The 25,163-nt window shown below is 39.0% G+C and overlaps 1 protein-coding gene across 2 annotated transcripts in view; it reads left to right on the top strand.

The window, feature by feature from the left end:
- The window catches only part of SYNPO2 (synaptopodin 2), a 96,063-nt gene that overhangs the window by 54,552 nt on the left and 16,348 nt on the right, over positions 1–25,163 (top strand). For both annotated transcript variants that reach the window (XM_062574046.1, XM_062574045.1), the window contains exons 2-4: positions 8,171–8,322; positions 13,783–14,579; positions 17,973–20,161. In XM_062574046.1, coding sequence (XP_062430030.1) covers positions 8,171–8,322; positions 13,783–14,579; positions 17,973–20,161 — 3,138 coding nt within the window. The remainder of the gene's footprint in view (positions 1–8,170; positions 8,323–13,782; positions 14,580–17,972; positions 20,162–25,163) is intronic.

Below are 25,163 nucleotides of genomic sequence, written 5' to 3'. Positions count from 1 at the left end.
GTCTGAAGAGTTTAGCTGCTGGCTTTTACTGTTACAGAGTCTAAAGTAAATTAGTTTGTATGTGTCATAATGACTTTCAAGAATGCAAAATTAAAGCGATGAGTCTCACGCAAATTTAGCTGAAATATCTGAAACACTGCTCAAAGTACTTAGAAGAGATGACTAGATAATAGCTGTGAAAACTTCCTTTTTGTGTTGAAAACAGCATTGTTAGGCTGGGATTAGAGTAAGTATTGCATGTTAACTGCATACCAGAAGCCTGCTATATAGGTATACATAATGCATATAAACTGTGTTGCATAGGTACCAGTTTCATGAGACTGAAGATCCAGAGTGAGCTCAAGAGCTGCATAGCATTTTCACAGACATTAGCAGCATATAGATACGTGCTAACTTCAACAAACCTAGATTTATTAACTGTTAAAATAAGCAGTCTATTTTTTTTCCCTTGTTTCTTCAGATCTCTCAATATTTTAAACATTCAGCCTACCATTTGCATTTGTAACTCAGCTTCTCAATCATGACACGGGCCAAAGCATCCTTCATGGAGTTATTCCAGTAAAGGTGTTGATTCCTTTAATACATCAGGATCCACAGACTGAATGACAAGTCTCTGCTTCCAGAGGTCTTGATTTAAAGCTGGATACTGCCAGTTTGTTCACAGACACAGCTGACCAAACACAGGCATTGAAAGCTACAACTACCACTTTAAATGTTGACAGGTTTAAAATCTGATGGAGAAGACTGAATGGGATAAACTAAGGACTGGAAAGGTCACAGATGCGTTTGTGTCACTGGCTGAATTCTTTGGTAAATCAAACCCAATTTAACCACATAGTCATCTATTATACATACACTTTTTCAAGATGTCCAGAATAATTTCCTTAAATAGCCCCCTGAAATTATGTTCTAATGCATTAACAATTAAGAGAAAGTAATGCACAGGCTTAGGGAGAAGTAAGAAAACATCCCCATACTACAAAGACCATGATACAGTCCCAAAGGAGAAAAGAACTCGTCTAGTATACAAGAGGAAAAATAGCAGATACTGCGCATTCATACTGTGGTAATGCTCACTAAGGGAATAATAGCATCTGTGCATATATGGATAGTAACTGTCTATTTCTGAATTTTTTTTTCTGAATTTTATTTTTTTCTAAATTTTAATACTTTCTGAAGAGCTTGAAGTCAATACTCCAAGTTAGAAACTGCAAACTAAACTTACTTATCTGCAAATCCCATTGTAAGAGTAATGAGTTGCAACTGAATGTTTGCAAGCTCATGACAAGCTTTGAATAGGAAGGGGTAACAATCACAATAAAGTGGAAACAATCAGTTTAATTTTAAAAAGTCTATATTGACAAGCTTCAACTTAATTGTATTAATTTTGCACAAATGACCAAAGTATATCATTGCTCGGGAACAAAGAATTTATATTTGAATTTTTGTACAGGCACTAATAGCTATATTAAGTTCATGCAAGGGAGAAATAGATTCCTTCTTCCTGAAGGCTTGCACTCTTTTTATCAGTTCATACAGCCCACAATGATATGAACTTGTGATTTTCAGAGTTCTCCTATTAACGAAAATCTACTGATGGAAGGCAAAGCTTGGGACAGGAAAGAAAGTGTCAAGATAGAAGTACATTTAGGTGTTCCCTTTGTAAACTCAATTAAAAAAAAAGGTACTGAGTTTGTCAGTGTCATCACTACTGATTATGCAGACTATGAAACATTTCACACCCTGCCACATCTGCCTCGAACAGTTCAGAACATTTTCAGCAGAAGGACTGGCACTCTGACCTGAGGAGCTCTGGTAAACACTGATGTGCATTAAGTTGTGAGCTAGCACTCAGGATTTTGCCTTTAGCAAAGACCTGCAAAATTCACTAAAAGATCCAGACCTGTTATCAGGTAGGCTTAATTAACCTCAGGTACAGAGGCTGGTATCTAAAAAACAAAAGCTTATCAATTGAAGGCTATTTTATTTGTGTACATGAACTCCTAATGTGCATAAACATTGCAAAATAAGGCCCTAGACCTATAACTTATAATAAACTATACCTGAATCCAGTACATTTGAAGTTTTTTTTAATTCTCTGATTTCATATTAACAAAAGTACTAATAAACAAACAATTACGCTACCCAGTACATCTGCTTCCTGCTCATAATAAAGCATTGCACATTATAATATATTTAAATACATTTACTAGCCTCTGCCTTTGCTCTAGGGTTTATAATAGAAGAAATGAAGTGCCTTTTTTATATACTGTATACAGGGAACACTGATCTTGGATCTCTGATTCTGAACTATATGATGAACATGTAGCTAAACAATGAGAAGCAGATTTTGGAAAACGTCAGCTAATGCTATCCAATTATCAATTGTATTAGCATATTTATTTGCTGGCCTTATTTAAATGAAGCATGTTAGCTAGCTATATTTGTTGCAACAACTTGTAGTACTGTTACAAATAAAGACTTGCCTATGTTGTACTTAGGTACCTATGTGGTGCTCAGTTTTGCTATTTGCACAAGTAGTAGTATCACTTGCTACTTTGTCAGCAAGCAGTACACAAGTTTATTTGCTTTGATTTTGAATCTCTTCAAGATTTAAGTAGACTTCTCATAGTTCAGTATGCTCTTTTATAGCCAAGACTAGTTTATATTCAAGTTAATTTATTTCTTTGGTTCTGAAATACTGTCCCCTTAATTTTGTGTTTTTTGTTTGTTTGTTTTTAACTTAAGTTTACCCTTCTGTTCAAGTTGGAATGTATCCATCAGGCTATATCTGAAAAAATTTCAGATTCAGAAACATCAAATCTGTACTCAGAGTGCCAAAATTTGTTAAAGTTAAGCTGTTTTTTTTTAAGGGAAAGTATTACTTACTAGGAGTGCATCAAAAAATCTTGCTACTTTAATACTGGTTTAAAAAAATAAAAAATAAAGCAGCAATGTCTTTGTCCACACTGCTAGCCCCTCATCTTCCAGTCTGCTTTCCCACATACTGAAAGTTTGTTCTGACCATATCTTTAGACCTGTTATCTCTGCTTCTTTCCTGTTTTTATCTTCCTGAACGTACAGTAGAACAGTCACTATCTCAAAACCAGACATTCTGTTCTAACTTTAGACCCATATGTTTCCAGCAGTAAAAGAATCTGTATTTCTGGAAGATTAAAACTCTTATAGCAGTCACTTCATTCACAAGATACTCCTCCAGAACAAGTCCTCAGTACAAACAGACAAAACTGATACTTGTGCTTGCAAGTGTGAAAAAATATACAGACATGAAGCAGGAAGTTTTATCTGTATTTACCAGTTAGCTGCAATATTCCTGCCTCAAACCAATATAAACATCATTATGTTATAACCTTGAGGGGAGGAAAGCCTCCTTTAGAAACTTGCTTATTACCAAAAAACAACTAACAGTTATTCAATTATAAACCAGAAAATACCAGCATAGAGATTATACTAAAAATGTTACATGCAGAAAATCCTGCAGTGTGCCAAGTAAACAGAACTTGCTCATAGAATAAGATATCTGTTACAGATACAGACAGATTATTTTTTTCTAAGCAAAAAAAAAAGAAAAATAACTTTTGGAAGGAGGGATTTTAAACACCAACAGCCGACACATTTAAAACTATACTATTAGGTCAAGGTGAGATAGAAGAGATTATACAGAATAAGGGTCATTTGTAATCACAGCATTAAGGTTAATGACTATTTTGATAGAAAGGACTTATTTAATAGGTAATTCTAAAATGCTGTTCTGAATTCACTCTGCTCTGCAAGACATCCAATGGCACTGTCTGCTGCTGCAACGAAAGGCACCATTCGAAAAGCTGGCTAATCAGTAGGTCTCAGAAAGTAACCTTAAATGGAAAGTTTTCAACAGGAGCTTAACAGTAGTTGAAGTGTCCTTAACAAGGCTATGCCCTTAGTTATTAATTTTTAAATCATAATTATTAAAGAAAATAAAAAGCCACTGCTGTTAAAATTTGCCAGTGACTTAACTAAATCCATAAATGTAAGGAAGACAGACAACTGATCTACAGAAGTCCTGACTGCCTGGTAAGCTGTGTTATTCTGGGCAACATATGTTTCATCATAAATAAACATACGACCAGCCATCAAAGAACAAGGCTAGCACTTTAAATAGTGGCTTTATGGAAGACCTACATGTGTAAATGGTGTTCATCGACACTGGCTTCAAGCCTGAGACCCATGCAGCAATTCAGAAGAGGCTTCAGGAATCAGACAGGATGTTCATCTGAATGGGATCAGCTACAGATGACCTCTCAGTGAAAGAAGCTACTCTTGCGTATATGAGAAGAGACTGTTAAGTAGCAGGGAAGTAACTTTACTACATCTAGTATCAGCATTTTCTGTTGCCTTATTTTCTAAAAACTATTTGCAAACTGGAAAAGGATCAGAAAACAATTGAGAGTAACTGAAGCTTTGGAAAATCTGCTTTGAATTGAAAATGTGTATTTTTAAGCCACATAAGTCTTTTTGTTTTAAAAAGCAAAAGTTCAAGCTAAACAGGCTATGCTGGTGCTCAGACTGCTAGTTTTCTCAGTCAATGCAAAGGCTCAGCAGGGCTGTATCTGAAGCACAGCTACATTTAAGAAGCACTTCCCAGATCCAGGTGTGTACTCCAAGCAGCACAGCAAACAAATGCCAAGATACACATTATCTTTCCCAAATGCCCTGGTAAGAACAACACTACGAAACATTCCAAATAATTTCTTCATCTTGGCAGTTGGAGGACCAGGACTGCAGTGTCTTAGAGTGCATTTGCCTAGCATTAAGCTACAACCCAATGACCTTGTTATCAGGTTCAACATAATTCAGCTCTCTGATCTGCATACAGTAGGGCTCAGATACACAACCAAGACAGTCAGCTGGTAAGCTGAGCCCCAGTTGCTGTGTGTGCATACACTTGTAGCTCACAACAAATAACAGGTGCATCTACTTCAGTATTTTAGCTTCATCAGGATTACATTTTTCAAAGCAAGTTTCCCTGTTATCCTCACTGGATAAACCACTAAACATACTGGTTTATAATAATGGAAAAGTCTTGAATCTCACAAACTGAACTGCTTTCAGGTGAAAGCAAAGGAGTGTATCTAATAAAGCCTACCTAACCAGGGTTCCTCAGGTCACAGAAAGGGAGTAGAGCTACTCTAAAGTAAACACATACAACACAAAGGCTGGGCCTCCAGCATCAGTTTTCTTCACAAAACCCCTCCTTTGCTCCACTCTAATAGGGCCACAGCCTCAGCTTATCTATCTTTCACTAAATGAAAGGCTGACTGAAATCACCATTTAGCAATGGCACCCACTGCTCCCCCAACAGCACACTAAAGCTACCACAGACCCCCAGTAACTTACTATGCCATGCTCTCATCCCCAACCCCACATACCTCTACCTCCAGGACATGACCTCTCACCAGTGCATCACCACTCTGAGACTTGCACTCCACCTCAGAGGGCTCCATGCTAAGCACCATGCTCCCCAGGGCCTTCTCCAAAAAGGAAAAGGGAGAAAATCATTCTGTTTTTTATTAGACTTTCAGCCTAGTAACCTCACATTATACTAACCTCCTAAAACATCCACCCACACACCTCTTGCACCTCACCCCCTCAGTTTCCAGAGAGTCTTTAAAGGCTCTCCTGCCAAGCCCAGGCAGCTGCTGCAGCAGCTGCCTGCAATCAGCTGTGAAGTGAGGGGGGGAAGAGGCCTCCATCAGCCCCTTCAGGACTTCAGCTGCATGGAGGCTCCTGTGGCTTGGGTGCTGCGGGTACAGTAAAGCTTGCGGGGTGCCTGGTACTTCCCGGGGGCTCTGAGAACAAACACTCAGGCAAGGTCTTTCACAAAGCACATTTCCCCAAAGATTAACTTCTCTGTCAATATGAGAAATTGCTCAGCAGTTGACTTTTTATAGCAGTATAGGGCATTCCTGCCAATAGAAAATCCAAGATATAAGAGCAATTTCCCTTGCAGCAGTTGGGAACAGAAAGGAAATAAGGTACTTCAGGTAAATTGTCCAAGTAATCCAGCATTGTTCTACAAACCCACCAGTGGCAGGGTGATCTAAAAAAGGGCATTATACCAAATGGATCAGAATAACCCCAAGACTGTTGTCAGTTTTATGTACAACTATTTATATACAACTACTATACTACTGTTAAGTGTTCAGAAAACTAACGGTCCTTATGAACAAATCATGCACAGCATTGACTAAGAAAGGTCAGTACTGCTGAATGCAGTGATGGTTGCCTTAAATCTTTTGGAATTCATCTAGACCTATTACCATTCCTTCAAAAAATCCCTTTGTTTCTTTCATGTTAAAAAGCTATGGAATGGGTAACAGATATTGTAACTGAGACAGTTACAACAGTAATATATGACAGAACTGACACCAAATTCTCAGACACTTAATAAACAAACAAGAGCTCCTCTCACATCCTAGGTTTCACATTACACAGTTTCAAGAGTTCACATGTTATAGTGACTGTTTACACATTTTTAAAAAAGGGTCACTCTAAATTGTTCCTAGCATCCATAATAAATACTCACATTCAGGCCTAAAATGCTTTGTACAATTTTAATGGCATATCCTTCTATTTCAAAAAACAGTAACAAAAATTCAACCTTAATCCTAGCTCATACATGAAGGAAAACATTCTAAACACTGTCTAAACTATCATTTCTTCCCAAAGTACAAGGATGTTTATGCTATTGCCTAAGGAAAGATAAACAGAACAGCATACCACTCCATATTTGTAAATGTTAAGTCCTCTGCAAGGTAATAACCGGCTTCTGTATGCACCACGCTTCTGTTTCTTCACTGCTTAGAAAGCTGTAATATGACGTATGGGTATTCATAAATTGAAACGATAAAGATAAATGGCTCCACAAAGAAAAACATTTGCAACCTCATTCTTTATTTTCCCACATACCATTCAGACTCCAAGAAACTTTCCAAAATTGCCTCCAGAAATACCTCTAGGTACTTCCAGTCCAGTGGGCCTATAGCATATGGGGGTAATTCCATGAGTCAGTGGGACTGCTGCACCCTCAGTCTAGCATATATCAGATAGTAGCTCTGCTAGAGACGGTGAGGACTGACACTGCTGCTGTGAAGATGGTGGAACAGTACTATTTCTATAATAAATTTAAAGAAATGTGATGAGGATTAGTAAGGATAATGTATTATCCTTACCAATTGAATAAAATATAAAGCCGAAGGACTCTCACCAACAGGGAGAAGATTCAGAGTGAGAAACCCAAGGATGACCCTTTTATGTGTATGTGTAGTTCTAAAATAAACTTCTGCAAACATACTGGTTAATATAACATGTTGTTTGCCAAATATGTACTTTAAAAATAGCAGTCAACTGTACGGCATACCTTGAGTGGTGTTAAGGCTGTCTAGAATTTGTTATACAATGACTATGATAAGCCATAACATGCTGTCAGTGGAAAAAGGACTGGAACAGTAAAAACGAAGCCAGATAGATACTTGCATGAATACTTAAAGTGGGGACTTAAACCATAATAGGTATGTACTAATTTTAATAAATCAAGCCACTTATTTAGATGACTTAACACAGATTTAGGATCTCCAGCTATTCAGATGTTTATAGTTTGGCACCTAACTCTACAGTTGGACATCTAAGGAAAAGTGTCCAGTATATGACAAGTCGTACACCTATAGCTCTAACAGCATGTAGGTATGACATTCTGCCCAGAGAAGCTTGACTTTGTACACCCTTCTTTTAAAATCTTGGCCTAAATTTCAACTCTGGTAATCTGTGGAAAAGCTAATGAGATTTTTTTTGCCATTCTGCTGAACTGTGATTGAGTGATTGTTGTCCTAAACTACTATGTCTCCCTTTTTCACAAACATTTCCAGCCTGTACGACATCTAGTCAACAAGCTCAGTATGGCACAACTTATGTATTTGTTATTAATGGCCAGAATAGTATTCTCCTCAACTGAGACAAATTCTTGGTTTGTGTTTTGGAATTTGGAATTTGGAAACAATCAATAATACTGACCATCTTTTCTTCTAAAGATGAAAGTAAGTTGGGGACATAGTTGCCATTGTTTTCAAATGAACACTAACTGTGCAATTTTGAATTTGTTTTTGACTCATAGGTTCGCAGCAAGAGCAAAGCAGCTAAGGCTGGACTGTGTGAGGGGGATGAGGTGGTGTCTATCAATGGTAAACCCTGTGGAGACTTAACCTATGCTGAAGTTACCGTTCTAATGGAAAGCTTGACTGACGTCCTGCAGATGCTTATCAAGAGGTACAGGAGTGCTCAGAATACTTTAGTGTAATTCTGTTCAGTGAACTAAGTAGAAAATGTGGATGCTGAATGCACTTATTTTATAAAACTATACTGTGAGCTTCTTACTGATAATCCTTTTGTTTATGTCTGCAAGATTGGCAGTCTGCTTACTTGTATGAAAAAGAGAGAGAAATCAAGAGTATTTGATCTAAAGGAATTAATTTATATAATTCAAACAGCACAGTTCACGTACAATATAAAGGCTATAGTCTCCAAATGTAAAATTTTATTTATTATTAAGTATCTTAGATACTTACAAAGTATTGACTAGCCTGATATCCGAGTACTGCAGTCTTGAATTTAATTATTCCTTCCAACCCTTTGAAGTAGTTAAGTGTTGTTATTCTCTGCAGATAGGGAAGTGAGGCTTACAAAAAGCATGGGCTGTAGAGATGGAGAAAGTGTGTTGCACAGATACGCCCTGATGATGACATGGCAAATGGTCTTCTTGGGTGGCAGAATGTGATAGTAGTCAGAAGGAGGAGAGGGTCTGGAAACCATGAATTCTATTTCTGTATCTGTTATCACCTGACTAGATGAGGTGGGGCAAGTCACTTACAGCTTTCAGACTGTTGGTCTGAACAGAGTTTCAGACTATCCATTTATAAGATAGGGGCAGTGAGTTACATTTTCCTTTGAAAATGCTTTCCATTTCATATAGTAGAGAACCTTTATGTAAATTTAGGACTAAGCCAGCATTACTGCTCAATGTACACCTCAGTACATTCTAATGACACTTTTGTAAATCTGATGAGGTGGACTGAGAACTGGCTGAAAGGCAGAGCTCAGAGGGTCATCATCAGTGGTGCAGAGTCTAGTTGGAGGCCTGTGGCTAGTGGAGTTCCCCAGGGCTCAGGACTGGGTCTCATCCTGTTCAACTTCTTCATCAGTGACCTGGACAAAGGGACAGAGTGCCTCCTCAGCAAGCTGGCTGATGATGCCAAGCTGGGAGGAGTGGCTGACACACCCGAGGGCTGTGCTGCCATTCAGAGAGACCTGGACAGGCTGGAGAGCTGGGCAGAGAGGAACCTCCTGAGGCTCAACAAGGGCAAGTGCAGGGTCCTGCACCTATGGAGAAATAATCCTAGGCACCAGGACAAGCTGGGGGCTGACCTGCTGGAGAGCAGCTCTGCAGAGAAGGACCTGGGATTGCTGGTGGATGACAAGATGACCATGAGCCAGCAATGTGCCCTTGTGGCCAGGAAGGCCGAATCGTATCTTGGGGTGCATTAGGAAGAGTGTTGCCAGCAGGTGGAGGGAGGTGATCCTGCCCCTCTACTCAGCCCTGGGGAGGCCTCATCTCGAGTGCTGTGTCCAGTTCTGGGCTCCCCAGTCCAAGAGAGACATGGAGCTGCTGGAGGGCATTCAGCGTAGGGCTATGAAGATGATCAGAGCGCTGAAGCATCCGCTCTATGAGGAACGGCTGCGAGAGCTGGGCCTCTTCAGCCTGGAGAAGAGAAGACTGCGGGGGGATCTGATCAATGTGTGTAAGTGCCTGAAGGGAGGGTGTCAAGGGGACAGGGACAAACTCTTTTCAGTTGTCCCATGTGACAGGACAAGAGGCAATGGCAGATACTGAAGCACAGGAAGCTCCGTCTGACCGTTAGGGGGAATTTCTTTACTGTGAGAGTGACGGAGCACTGGACCAAGTTGCCCAGAGAGGTGGTGGAGTCTCCTTCTCTGGAGATCTTCAAGGCCCGCCTGGATGCAACCCTGTCTAACATGCTCTAGGTGACCCTGCTTGAGCAGAGGGGATAGACTAGATGATCTCAGAGGTCCCTTCCAACCTTACCAATTCTATAATTCTATGATTCTATGAATGTAAAATATGCTATCTTGGAATTCAGAATCAGCAATAGTTAAGTGGGGCCAAAACCAGAATAATATTCTGAAAGCACACTCTCTCCAAACTTTATGAATTCAAAGAAGATGAACTCTGAATTGCCTTCAGAGTGGGTGAGAAAAGGAAGAAAAGGCCAGAGACTTTCTCATTCTATAGAAGGAATTACATTTCCCACCTGAGCTACTGCGGTTCCCTGTGCTTGCTCTCCCACAGGCAGGAGTAGCAGGACAGAAGGGGTCAGGACTCAGCCCTCTTCCCAACAGAGCAGTGCCAGTGGAAGGGCTCAAAAGACTCTGGAAGGACTGTGGTGCAAAAAAGGCATTTGTCTGTGCTCACCAGGGACTTCCGAAAGAGCAAGTGAAATTCCTCTGTATGTTCCACAGCCTGTGCAAAGTAACTGTACTAATGTGTCCAGTAGTTTCAAGCTCTTATCTGCCTTCAGGACAGCAGACTCTGAAAGAATATTCATTTTATTTACAATAGACATGTTCTGCATGCCCTGTCTGTGCATGTTATCTTGAGCTGAGTAACTGACTAATGTAATGACATCAGAGAAATGGTGATAGCTGAGGATTACAGCTTACCTTTTGCACTATTCTGGTTCAGTGGAGTAGTATTTGAGCGTTCCTCATGTGATATCTGAAGTCTTATGCTTCTTGACATGACTACTAGAACTGCACTTTTAGAAATGATTTTTGTGGCTGACTGGCTGCATTCTTTGCAGCCATACACATAACTTTATTTGCTTTCACTCCTGCCTGCTGCTGCTCTTTAACTGCTATTTTAGTTGGACTGAAGGACACATTATGCTCTTGCTAAAGGACAGTATATCATATATTCACTCAATTGCCCCTACTTGAATGTACGATGAACAGCACAACATGTCCTGAAAATTAAATCAGAATGCTTAGGCCTCATAATAGTGTTTCATGGGTCTGTTAGAAATTTTAAGAAAATTACAGTTGGCTCAACAATTGGTTTGTTTTGAAAGAGACTAAAATGTTCTGCTGGAATTTATCAGGAGAATCTGTGAACTTCTCACCAGCTATCCTTCACCAGCTTCCCCTGTCCTGCTGTTAGTATCTTCAAGGGTAGAGGAAGATAACCTGAAACACTTTTCCCCCCTTGCCACCTTCTTTGTGGCACCCATCCCAGGTGTGTTGAGAGTAACAGCCATCACAGAACTATCACTAGAAGGATTTTTCAGGAAGTGGCCTGTCCTCCTCTGAGAGCAATGAGAAGCAAACCATCCTTTCTTGAGTTGTCCTTTGTTAACCATCTCAAAAAAGGCTAGAAATCATAAAGAAATAATAATGCCAAATTAAAGTGGTATTCCAGTGGTGACTTTTGGATCCAAGCATCTTTTGCTGTCAGAGAAGAATATTTCTTCTTGCTTGGAAGCTTCTGATTGTTCCTGAACTACTTGCAAGGAGGATGAGATTTTCAGAAGTAATCATCACTGACCAAATTCTGCTCCTATTGAAGTCTCTGAAGTAGCTTTTAAAATGCTACTTGGCTTTGACATCTACAAGAAGTTTTCCTGATCCTGTGTAAATCCCAGTCAGTTACTGACAAGCAGCCCCACAAAATCTGTGGTTTGCAGAATCAGAGGAAGAAGATACCCTGCAGGACAGGTCCCATCCAGATACCATGTCAGGGAAGCATCTTACTGGCCTTCCCAACAAATTTTTAACAGAGGTATCCAGGAAGCATTGAGAGCAGGGACAGAAACACTAGCCTGCCCTTTGCACATCAGTGTACTAGCTCCTCGGCCACTGCTAGGACAACAAAGAAAAATTCTAATGGGAAGAAGGGAGTGTGCTCAATGCATACCAAAATGAAATGCACCATGTAGGGAGTAAAACATGACTCTGAGACAAACCCCTCCATGCTGATTTCATGAGTTCTTCTTCCTTCCTGGAATTACACCAGGAGTATTGTTCCTGCAGCAACTGGAAAGACCTGAAACAAAAATAATAATTTGACAAAACAGAATCATAAATGACAAAACAGAGATCAGACCTAGTACTCTGCCTCTTGACACATGGATACACATTTATGTCTATATAGAGTAGAAGTATATCCATAAGTAGCAAGGGCCTTTTAAGGTGGAAATCCTTCTCTCTCCTACATGCACACAATCACTCAGCTACCAATAAAGGCCAACATTTAGCTGGCCCAGCCCCCAATCTCATATCCTACAAGGAAATGTTTATGGAATCCTGTAATTTATCTGTACTTAGCAGCAGTGCAACTGATCATTCAAATAGCATAATATGATGGAATCCAGCAGCACTCATGAAGACCTCCCTAAATTAAAATCTGTCTGACTTTTATGTAGCCCCATATGTGGTTTAACGGATGTTATATATTCTGTGCTATCTGAGGCAGATCCAGGCTGCTACAATCAGTAGCTAGAAATGCAAGTACAAATCTTCAGTATACTAACATATTTATTTCCTCTGTTGCTTCTTCCAGCCTTTTTTTGTAGGGAATTTCAAAGCTTCAGAGGACCTGGGACCTGCTTTTGATTTTAGAATTTCCTATGATACTTAGGGTATTTGAGGGTACCTACTGTATCCTTGAACTGAAAAAACATTTTGCTACATTCTAGTCAACAGAAAGCTTTAATAATACATTGCTATCCTGATGTTAAGAAGGGCTTTTTTCCTGGAATCAACAGTTGTCGCTTTTGCCCCAAGTAATGAAAGGGGAAACTAGAGGGTATACTAGGGGTCATAAAACAGCCTAACTAATTGGGTCAGGGAAATGAATAATTCAAAGAAGGGAGCTACACTGAGATTTAGCAGGCTTCAGGTAGTCTAGTAACATTCATCAGCTGGAAAATTGTTTTTTGAAAATGAGGAAATGGTGCACAGCTTTACTACCCTTTTTCACTGGATCACTGGAAAGGGGCCAGAATGTTTTAATTATTTAATGATACATAAGGATGATGACCCTTAAAGGAATTCTCTGAATGTGTGTTTTAAGTATTAATTTCCCTCCTTTTTATCTCCATTCAGTAATCTCCTATTCCTGAGGGAGTAAACTATTTGGGACAGGAACTATGTGAGAGGATGGTGCCTAAAGCAGTTGCAATAGCCACAGAGACAAAACTGAATGCCTGTTCTGATGTTATATGAAGTTGCTTTTCACATGCACACGTGAAATATGAAGAATTGTCCTAGAAGTCTCAGCAGCATTTTTCTGGCAACACTATAATAGAAATGTGTCTGTGAAACCATACTGACATTAGTAATGACATAAGTCAAGACTGCAGAAAGATAGTAGTAGAATAACAGTAGAGGTCCTATGGTAGTAATATAACTAATTTCCCTCTTCCTGCACCATTAATTAAAAGAATTGTGGAGGATACAAAGATGTTTTGATATAAGACTTCTAAATACCGGGGAAATTCTGCTAATTCTGCTACTTAAATGGACCTACTAGCAGGTACCATGATTAATTTTAGGGAAAAAAGACATACGATACAAAAATCACTTTTATAATTGTACTTACAATTGCTGTATTTACAGCAGCTTACTTTCTCGAATTACTTGTTTATGTATGTGCAGATCATCCAGTGGAATAAGTGAAGCCTTGAGCACTGAAAGAGAAAACGGAAAGCACGATAACATAAAAAATGAGGACTATAGGGAGAGCACTACACTGCAAATTAACACAGCCAAAGAGACACCCCACACAGAACTCTGCATCACAGAGATACACAGCGAGACTCACCAGGGAGCAGAGGAAAACAATATAAACTTTTCTGAAATGAAACAAGAGACCACACAGAGCCACAGAATTACTCCTAAAGTGATAGGAACCTCCAAAGTGCTCGTGACAGATGAGGCTGCTGTCAGAGGGAAGACAGAAGAAAGAAGGCCAGGCACTATGGTTGAGCTGCAGTTGTCCCTTTCACATGATGGGCACAAGGGCACCAATGCTCCCGCTGTGACTCTCTTAGGGGCAGAAAAATGCATCCCTTCAGAAACAGGACCCAGTGTACAACAGGATGGGACTAGCCCTGTAATTGCAGTTCCCCTGGGTGTGAAAGAGGGCAACATCCAGTGGTCAAGCAAAGTAGTCCAGATTTCTAGTGGCAAAGAGGTCAAGACGATCCAAGGTGCAGCTCCATCTCTCCCCAGAGTGGAGGTGATCCTAGACTGTTCAGACAGGCAGAAGGAGGCATCCAGGTCTCTAGCCGAAAGGGGGTGTGTTGATTCTCAAGTGGAAGGAGGGCAGTCAGAAGCACCTCCTTCCCTCCTCTCCTTTGCAATCTCACCAGAAGGCACAGAGCCGGGAGAAGACGACCAGCACTCGGAAAAGGATCACAGCAGACCTCTCAAGCACAGGGCGAGGCACGCAAGTAAGTATGTTCCATCTAAATCATTTGACCTGCCTGAGGGTATCTTTTTTAACTTGAAACATCATTTCAGAATTTAGACTGCACTGGAAAAACCTTTAAAGATTTTTTTCTGCAGTTTTCTAATTTCCCCCTCTCTCTTTTTCTTTTAAAAGGTGGTTCTATTTTTGCTTCATATATTTTTTCAGAGTAATACAATGCTCCTGGTGACAGGCCAAGAGTATAACCATGCATTAACAGTGCTGAATAACTTTGCTTAGTAGACTTCCACTTTGAAATGTAACTCATTACTTTGTCCACCTAAAATTACTTACAGCTCTCAAAAAGGCTGAATTTTGCCAGGTTTTTAATGTACATTGAAAGGTAACTTGTAGAATATCAACAAAAAGGCAAGTTACTTGCACACCTCTGTGTGAATCCTGTTTTTCTCCTTTTATAGGAAAATCTTTTTTCCTATATTCATTTGCATCTTCAAAAATCAAAACCATGCTACTGCTCTTAATAGCTGATAATAAAAAAGGTTAGCAAAAAAGCTGGATGTTGCCTGCAGGACAGGTTTTGACAGACACTAGCATGTGTATAACTGTTATATGATCCTTTCATTTTTGTAAGTCTTCTCTAGACTGTAAAGTGAACTTACTAGTTCTTCTAACTCCCATACTCAGAGGTCAGCCTCAAAATCTGTTCAAGAAGTCTACATGAAAGTAAATTGAAAATGCAATTGAATCCAATATTACTCTAACTGAATGTACATGTCAATAATTTATATATTTTGTTTATTATGTTATTCATTTGGGATCTTTCTATTCATTGTTCTTTCCCAACAATGTTAAGAATTCAGTCCAGGGATTTAGTAGCAGTATGGCAAAGGTACCTGAACGTGTGCAATGATATATTGTAGCAACAAACTATTTCATATGCAGTGTTGGAATTCGCCTGCTAACCCATAGCTAATTCCTCTGTAAGCATATTTTTAGCATGAAAACCATTTGTAACTTATTGACAAGTGGATTAAGCAGTTACTTATGCCTAAGTGTCTGAATGTAATCCACATATTTATGGCATATTAAATGGAGCAAAAAAGAACAGAGCACATGCCTTACATTTTGGCTGTGAAGTTGGAAGCAACTGTAGGTCCGTGCCTGTCTTTCTTAGTGAATTATTTGCACTGCCTGTCTAAAAAGGCAATGGCATACAGAATGAACTACGTATTACATGATGAACTGTTCTTTCATGTAGAACAAACATTTTATCTATTTTCATTTCAAACATGACAATCTCAATTCTCTATAACCAGTGGCAAATCATTATCCATAGGGATCACGGATTTAAACTTTAAAAATGTTTGCTTTTTATGAAAATATTTGTAAAATCATATCTACACATGAGAAATGTGCCAAACATAGGGCAATAATCTGCATGCAGCAAGTACTCTGCATATAAGACATGCTTATTTTAAAAAAAGTTATAATGTGGCATTTAAGTCTAAAGTAGATCAGAACATTTATTATACATCTCTGATCTCTTTAGCAGAAACTTTTCCTGTGACTAGTAGTCAAATTAAATTTACCTGAACAGGTAACATTTTATTCTCTCATCTCTACAATCTATTCATTAAATAACTATGCAAATGAGTTTAAAAATACACTAGCAAAGTGAAAAGTTTCAATTTTTCCTTTCCACAGAAATGCAGGGGTACCTGCTCAAAGTCTTTCCTAGAAAAACATTTGCTGCTGATGCAAGTGCCTTATTGGAAAGCAAGGAAGTTGCATGATGAAGGGCGAGTATTTCTGTTTGCAGAGAGTCAGACTAATGCTAAAGCCAGTACTTTGGGAAAATGTCTCCAGTGACTCTTGTAAGCACTTGGCCTGTCAAAGAACTAAACTAAGGATTTTGTAATTTAGCCTTCCCAAAATAAAATATTACAAATTGCTGGTACAGGCACCATTCTTTTCTCTTTTATAGGTTCTTGTGAGAGCCATTGGTCCAGTTATGCTATCATCTGGCGTAATGGCAAAGCTCCAGTTGTCTTTAATAGGAGAAGTATCAGGCTCCATCTTCTGACATGGCTAAGGGGATCATTAATAGAAAATATATCAAATGGCTTTCTTTAATAAGCTTGTTTTGTTTATGCCAGCAAAAGAAAATGATATTAAACAATTTACTGTTCCATTTTCATATACCAGAAACACATTTTTTACCTTTGAAATTAATTGGAAACAGACCGTTCAGTTAGGCAGCAACAACTTTAAATTCTAGCTTTTTGGAGAATGGAGAAGCTAGTGAGGCTGTCATTCAGTTGCAGTGGTGGAGTATGAAAAAGGGAGAAAGATGGGGGCAACATCTGATCAGCATTGCCGCATGAGACACAATGGTGTTGATGTATAGTCTGTTTAGCACTTTGCAGCTGCATCTATTCCTGCTCTATATGACTTTATGAGAACCAATAATTTATGCTTTTAGAAATATGTATTATTGATGTATGCTAGTGAATACTCTTGAGGAGTCAGCAGAGCCCCCTCTTTTCAGTTCTTAAATGTGTATTAACTCTTGCCATATATTTAAAAAATATTCTGGAATTGTTATATACTATACAATTCTGGAATACGTTTCAAAAAGTGATGTCTGTTAAAAGACTGGAACTTGTTTTCATTGAGCACCACGGCCAGATTCCCATTGTCTTCCACAAGTCTGTCTTTACACTAATAGTTTCACAATTATGACTTTGTGAATGTATGTTTCCTTTTAAGTAGCTAATACTTATAAGTTTACATATTTTTATCACCTATACCCTATAGTAATAGGTGATACCTATCACCTATTACTATATAATGCATATGAGTAAAGCAAATATGGAAACAATACCACCCTCTACCATCACCATACAGAATACATTCAGTTTCACTGTTCTCAGATGTTAGGCAGTCATGGGCCTTGCTGGCTGGGAATCTCTGCCGTAAGCCTAACAGCTGTGGCCAAACACCTGCTAAACACAGTACCTCAAAAACCAAATAAATGAGAAAATATCATCCAGCTGTTGCTGCTGAGATGACTAATGGGAACAGAAATTCAGAAAGCTAGAAATAGTTATAATGACACACACAATCTGCCTGCTGAGCTAAGAAAGTCCTAAAGAAATTGATGTTGCTTTTAAATGTCTATTTGTGTGATTCTAAAGGAGGAATGCTGGGCATGGAATTCATACCACAGTTGTTACTGTGGGAAAAACTTATGTATAGTGACCTCTACATGCACAGGAAAATAAATATTTTAATATGTGGAAAGGGCACAGTGGGTAAATTTCTCTACAGACAAATGCAGAACTACTTGTTATAATACTCCTTGTATTTTTGTGGGCTGCATTCTAATACACATACACTTTGATTCTTTCCATAGGACTCCGGCGAAGTGAGAGCCTGTCAGAAAAACAGGTCAAAGAAGCCAAATCCAAATGTAAAAGTATTGCATTGCTGCTGACAGCAGCTCCCAATCCCAATTCCAAGGGGGTGTTGATGTTCAAGAAGCGTCGTCAAAGAGCGAGGAAATATACTTTAGTCAGCTACGGTACTGGGGAGCTAGAACGTTACGAAGACGAAGGTGAAGAAGGGGAAGGTGAAGAGGGGGACAAGGAAAACACTTTTGAAGTGAGTTTGCTTGCAACAAGTGAGTCAGAAATAGATGAGGATTTCTTCTCTGACATTGACAAAGACAGCAAAATTGTGACATTTGACTGGGACAGTGGTCTACTTGAAGTTGAAAAGAAGACAAAAAGTGGAGACGAGATGCAGACACTTCCAGAGACCACGGGTAAAGGGGCCCTCATGTTTGCCAAGAGACGGCAGAGGATGGATCAGATTACCGCTGAGCAAGAGGAGATGAAGGCACGCACAGTGCATGCAGAGGAACGAAGGGAAGCCACCATGTCAGAAAGCTTCCAGAAAGTGAGCTGTTCAGCCTATCAGACAAAAGAGGAAGAAATGTCATGCAGGCAGACCTGTGTGAGCAAAAGCTACCTAGATGTGAGTCAGAATCATGGCAAAATGCTACAACAGAATGGCTTTGGGTTAGCACCAGACTCAGCTTTCTCTTTTCAGACCTCTGAAGTTCAAAAAGCAGCCTCTCTGAATAAAACAGCTAAACCCTTCCCTTCCGGAGTTCAGAACCGAGCAGCTGCGCCATTTTCACCCACAACAAATGTGACTAGTCCTCTTTCAGATATACCAGCACCTCCTCCCTATGCCTCTGTTAGCCCACCACCTGAGGTTTTATACAGACCGGTATCAGCTCCAGTAGCCAACAGAGCTGCACCAGTCACGTGGTCGTCCACAGAGCCAACCGAACACATAGCAACCAGAGATGAAAGGATTGCAGTGCCAGCCAAAAGAACTGGGATACTGCAAGAGGCAAAGAGAAGAAGCACTGCAAAACCAATGTTCACTTTCAAAGAATCACCCAAAGTAAGTCCTAATCCTGCCCTATTATCCCTTGTACACAATGCAGAAGGCAAACGAGGTACTGGAGCTGGTTTTGAGTCAGGACCCGAAGAAGACTACCTCAGTTTGGGAGCAGAAGCTTGCAATTTCATGCAGAGTCAAGCATCTAAACAAAAGACCCCTCCTCCTGTTGCTCCAAAGCCTTCAGTCAAGGTCTCTCCTACTGCTGGTACCCCCATTTCACCAGTCTGGTCACCTCCAGCTGTAGCTTCTATCAAGGCTCCTTCCTTCCCGGCTCCAGTCTCACCTCAGGCAGCATATCCTGCGCCACTCAAATCCCCACAATATCCCCATTCCCCTCCTGCCCATCCCCCAAGTACTCTTAAATTAGCTGGTCCTTTTAAAGGGCCTCAGGCAACCATAGCAAGTCCAAACAGTGCACCCAAGACAACACCAACCACACCAAGCGCTGGAGGAACAAAGAACACCTTTGAGATACCGCCAGCTATGAGTGGAAAAGGAGCACAGTTATTTGCCAGAAGGCAGTCTCGAATGGAGAAGTATGTGGTAGATTCAGAGACTGTGCAAGCAAACATGGCACGAGCTTCATCTCCAACTCCATCTTTACCAGCTTCTTGGAAATATTCATCTAATGTTCGAGCACCACCACCTGTTGCTTATAATCCCATCCTCTGCCCATCGTATCCTCCTGGTGCTACCAAGCCTTCATCTAAGTCTGCTGCTGCTACCAAAAATACTAAAAGAAAACCTAAGAAGGTTCTCAATGCTTTGGATGTTATGAAGCATCAGCCTTATCAACTTGATGCATCTTTATTTACTTTTCAACCTCCATCTAGTACTAAGGAAAGCCTAGGTATTAAGCAGACATCAAAGTTGTCTACTTCAAAACAAGGTCTACCTTTAAGACCACTCAGTGCTGGCTCTCCTACTAATGTCCGGGCATCTTCAGTGTACTCTGTACCAGCCTACAGTTCACAACCTTTGTTCCAGTCAAATGCTTCTACCCCAGTAAATGAATCACATTCATCTACAGGTTACTCTGCATTTTCTAAGCCAGAAACCATCACATCCTCTTTGTTTACTGCTCCGAGGCCAAAATTTTCAGCAAAGAAAGTTGGCGTCCCTGCACAGGTGTGGAAGCCATCGGTTATTGAAGAGTAAACCTTGTAGCTGCAACTCAGTGTCCACTTTGCTTGCAATTAATTGTTTGCAGTGGTAACCTGGCGCACCAAGAGTGCCAATAACAGTCCTTTGCTTACTTAATAACTTCAGATTATCACCTCAAATCTGGGTCCAAAATACTCTAAACTTTTTTAAAGAATTAAAATAGATATAAATTTTAGCACATTTATGCATATTATCACATACTTTAAACATATAACATCCTGCAATGGATAAATACCATCGTATTAAGTAAGCAGGACAGACGGTTTTTTTGCTTTAGGACTACTACAATGAAAATGACAGTAAGCAGTATTCTTGGCATGGCAAACTATTAGAAAAGAATTTTCTTTCTCTCTCATACCCCAAATTATATTCTAATGACCTAGAAATTTGAGGACAATTTATTTTTTTAAAAGTGTCTTATTAAATAATATTAATAATAATATGTATCACTAATGTAGCATAAAGTAGACACAGTATTAGACGCTTACTGATTACTAGCAGGATATAGGTAGACAGACCTTTGGGTCTGCACAGAGACCCACTGAATTCAGTGAGAATCTGTCCTGACACAAAAGTCATTTTGCGGGAATCTGATTGATCAGTCAGGGGCTTAGTTCTTAAGTTATGTGGATCGGCTCTGATCCAAAATCATAAATTGCCTCTGTGATTTCACAGAGAACGTGCTATAAGAGATGCTGGAGTTTTTTGAAGAAGAGTAACTCAAAGGAGGTGGAAAAAAAACCCACCCGGAAAAGTTGTTAAAGATTTCCCATTTTGGGGAAATCTTTAACTGAATTTGTCATCCCAAGTATATATTTTTAGCCAAGGATTGCCTTGACTGTGGCAAGTAAATTGTAGAAGCCAGGAAACCTAAATTATTGGACGGTCATAAGGGTGAGCTGAGTTTTGCAGCTGCAATGAAATGCAATACTTTCTCATGAAAACACAGTGATTAAAAACAGAAGGGACACACACACTTGAGTGTACTGATTTTTGCAGCAAGAGTAGTATAGTATGTCCCACAGAAATCAGCACATAACAGTGTATCAGAATTACGACCTTTGTTTTCCTACTGGTCTCTCATACACGTTTTCTTATTTTCATTTTGGCCTTTACAGTGCTTCTTCCACTTTTAATCATTTTACTCTGGTCTTACACTTTCACTTTTTGTATTATACTACCCAAAACATTGAGTATTAAGGGCTAAGGATTGAAATACTGCTACTGTAGAAAATTCTTAAGAGTCTGTGATCTTGAATCCTATTGAATAATAGAATACACAGTTTTGCTGAAATCAAGGGGCTATATTTGAATAGTTTAGTATGTTATTCACTAAGCAGTCCTGTTAACGCCACTGGTGCTGGTTCTGAACAAAGTGTTGTTTCACACAACTAAGAGTATTAGAATCCATCCCAGGTGCTACACTAAAAGATAAAAGCATCACTCTGTAAATAAAGGTGGTGGAATCTGTTGATATATATATATTTAAGCTACCAGTCAACTAACTATGGACCAGATTATGGATCTTTTATATCATACTGGTGCATATGATTTTAGCAGAACTATCTTCTTGAATAAAGTATTCCCCAGTATGAGCAAAACCTCCGTAGTTTAGTCCCGTGATGATAACTCATAACTGCAATTAAGTCTGAAAATAATACATTTGGTTGTATATGTAAAAAGCAGATTGCAATCAAAGCCTAACTAAGCCAACAGAAAGCCTAATTAACCCATGCCTTTGCCTTTGAAATCTGGACATCCAGAATCCCATTCTCCCCTTCGACTTTTGGATTAGGATCCTAACTGCACTAGAAGAAAATGACCAAGTGATCGATCTTACTATTAAATTCAGGAGAATGGTGGGAAATTTTGAGAAAACTAGTCAATCTGGAGAGCTCAAGAAAGAATTACACTGCATATACCTAGAAGTAGGGAAGAGCAATATTTTAATCCTCTGGAGATCTCCCTTCCATCTGTTTTCCACTGTCAATATGCTGTATTTTTCTTCTACTATTAAACTTGTCCCTTTCTTCTCTGTATTTTTTTTGTTGTCTTGTTTCATTTATATATACAGACTGACAGTACATTTTCTGGGAGCTCAATTTTTTCTTCAGTCCTATTACTATGAAAACTCCTTCCTTCCTTCCCTCCTTCCTTTCTTGCCTCCCTTTTTCCTTCCTTCCTGCCACTCCATTTAAAGTCTTACCTTAAGCTGCTTGAAGTATTTTAGGTTGAAATTTAAAATATTAGTATCTACTTAGAGTAAATTAAACCAAAGATAAAAATAGTGCTACTAGATAAATACAGAGAAATACAATCACTGATTTCAGACAGCCTCATATTGCCTAATAGGTTTTTACTTACAGTCTTCTCCTGCAAAATACATTATACAGTAAATATATATATAGTAAATTATAACCATACTTCTGTACTTGTTCACACTTTCCTACCCAAAAAGAATTCTTTCCTAATAGTTTTTTAGTAGTTTTGCACTTTTAACAGCAATGTTGAGGGTGATGTATGTGGCTATTAGTGAGATACAGTAGCTTACACTGTATGATTATCAATTCAGTCAGGCTCAGGTCAGTAACTTTTGGAAGTCTTCACTAGCTGTTGAATACTCAGTGTGAAATATGTGGATTACTGCAGTCTAGCATCTAGCATACATATGATTACATTTTCCAAGTAAGATAATAGGTATTATTATTCTAAATACTGGCAGAGGGAACAAAGGTGAAGCTGAGCTTTATTCTCATTCCAAAGGAAATCACCTCTCCAGAAAGATGAAATTCAAGTACATAGCAAATAGAGGAGAGCTGTGGACTGAAACAGAGCATTTCAGTTTCCTGCACCATTTACTTAGAACTAAATTCATTTCAAAGATCGAAATGAAATGCCTAACTGTTAGTTTGAAGATCATTGAAGATCTAATTCTTTCATTTTCAGCACAAAGCAAAAATTTAGAGAGCCAGCTATACCATAAACACATCTACAGCAATATGAAAAGTCAGCTTCTGTGACAATGATATAAAATACAGCTGTTAGCCTGTCTTCTCTCTACTTTGTCCAGAAGAACATGAGACGAATCTCAGCTGAGTATTTGTAATTTGCTCAGATTTGGATTTCTTGCTGTTGTTCAAATCCTGGTATTTAGTGTGGCCTATAGTAATGGCAGCAGGACAAAACATCTGCATGTGCTTTATATGTACCACCAGTGCTCCTAACTCAGGTAGGATTTTTTGAAAATCCCATTCAAAGTCCAAGTCTGAATCCAGTTTTGTATACATACATCCTTTTACACGCATAGTGCTTGGATCTGACTTGGCTTCAAGACTCATTTTAATAATAAGGTAAGTCAGTAATTTTTGTTAATACTGCAGAAGAAAACTGGCCTACTTAAATTAACAGTTTCAGCCAAAGGGTAATCTCTTGTGAAGCAGATATATAGAGGAAAGTAGAGCTGTGCATTGTTATGGGTCCAACTGAAAGCTGCAGGTGATGTGAGGCATAGCAGAAATGTCAAGAAAATGAACTCTTTATGTAATAAAAAGAAGGATATTTGAAATTCCATTTTGAAAAGGGAATGAACTCTTGTAGATGGTTTTCTCAAAAAACTATTACAATTATTTTAATAGAATATGGAAAGACCATCAAGACACACTAGCTGTGCTTACTATGTGAGTATATTTAACAATGAATTTTTGTCCACTTCTAATAACACTTCCAGTATGTTCATATTAAAAAAAAAACTATGTAAAGTGCTTTATGGTTTTAGCACATTTAATTGTAGCATGTTATAGGTATAATACTGCACCAATTTAGATCTCACACTCTAGAGAGCCTTTCCATGAAAATAACTACCTCAATAAAGGGTTACATATTTTCAATTTCTCATTCAATTTTAAATCTCTTGTTATAAAACCTGAATTGAAATCTTTTGTTTTGAAGATGAGTAGCTTTTAGACAGAAAGTTAAAAGTTCTGTTGCAAAGAGTCAAAATTTAGTTCTTGAACAACTCCTTAACTTCTCTCCCCTTCTCAAGGGGAACTAGTTTCTTCAGGCTTATCAAAAGATAGCATTCTATGAAACAAACAGATATTTCAACGTTTTCTTTTCCACAGTAACATTTACAGAGTAAACATTACCATCTCTTACAAGTAAGCCTGATTCTGTTGCCTTCTGCACTCTTACACAAGGAATCATTTTGTCAGTGTCCTAAGACACTTGACAATATCCAGTTACAATAAGCTACTTAGTTTCGAAAGTACCAGCCCAATGGACTGGGACTCTATAATACACATACTCATGGCAAGATACTCATATCAAGACTACTTATTCTGATATAATCATAGTCTCCTTACAGTAGATAATGCCTACTTCACTGCTAGGCACACAAAATTCATTTTGTTTGAGGTCAAGCCAATGCCATTTTAAGATTAGCCAACAAAAGCAGGTTCTTTTTTGCCCAAAGTCTTCATGCACTGACACAAAGCATATCTAACTTCATTTTATCAAAGACATTCAAGAGTCAAAGACGCAAGATCAGTGCTAAAACTGCTCTGTATTCTCTTTTGCTGTTACCACAGCAATCACACAGCAATGAGTTTATTTTCCTTTCGGCAGTGCTGTTATTATTCACTCTAAAACGAATGTTCACAATTCAGGGAAAAGGGCACTTGAAGCAAGTAAGTACTAATATGTTGAAGTATCAGCAACCTCCAAAAATCAGGAATTGAGGAGCTAATGTGTGGTTCAGATATGAGAGTTAGTGTTAAGTGGCAGAGCAGCAGTTTTGAGAGAAAAAGCTACTAGGATTACAGGAAGCCAAGCAGTGGGGAGAAAGCTCCAGAACAAAAGCAGAGACTGCACAGAATAAAATACCTACCAGAGAATCACGAAACCCTGCAAGTACAAGAAAACAATCAGCAAGAAAGGCTTAATTTTTCTGCACAGAGATAGCTGTCCG

The sequence above is a fragment of the Rhea pennata genome, chromosome 4 (genome assembly GCF_028389875.1).
Source record: "Rhea pennata isolate bPtePen1 chromosome 4, bPtePen1.pri, whole genome shotgun sequence".
Taxonomy (NCBI): Eukaryota; Metazoa; Chordata; class Aves; order Rheiformes; family Rheidae; genus Rhea; species Rhea pennata.
This window is presented reverse-complemented; position numbering and strand designations above follow the sequence as displayed.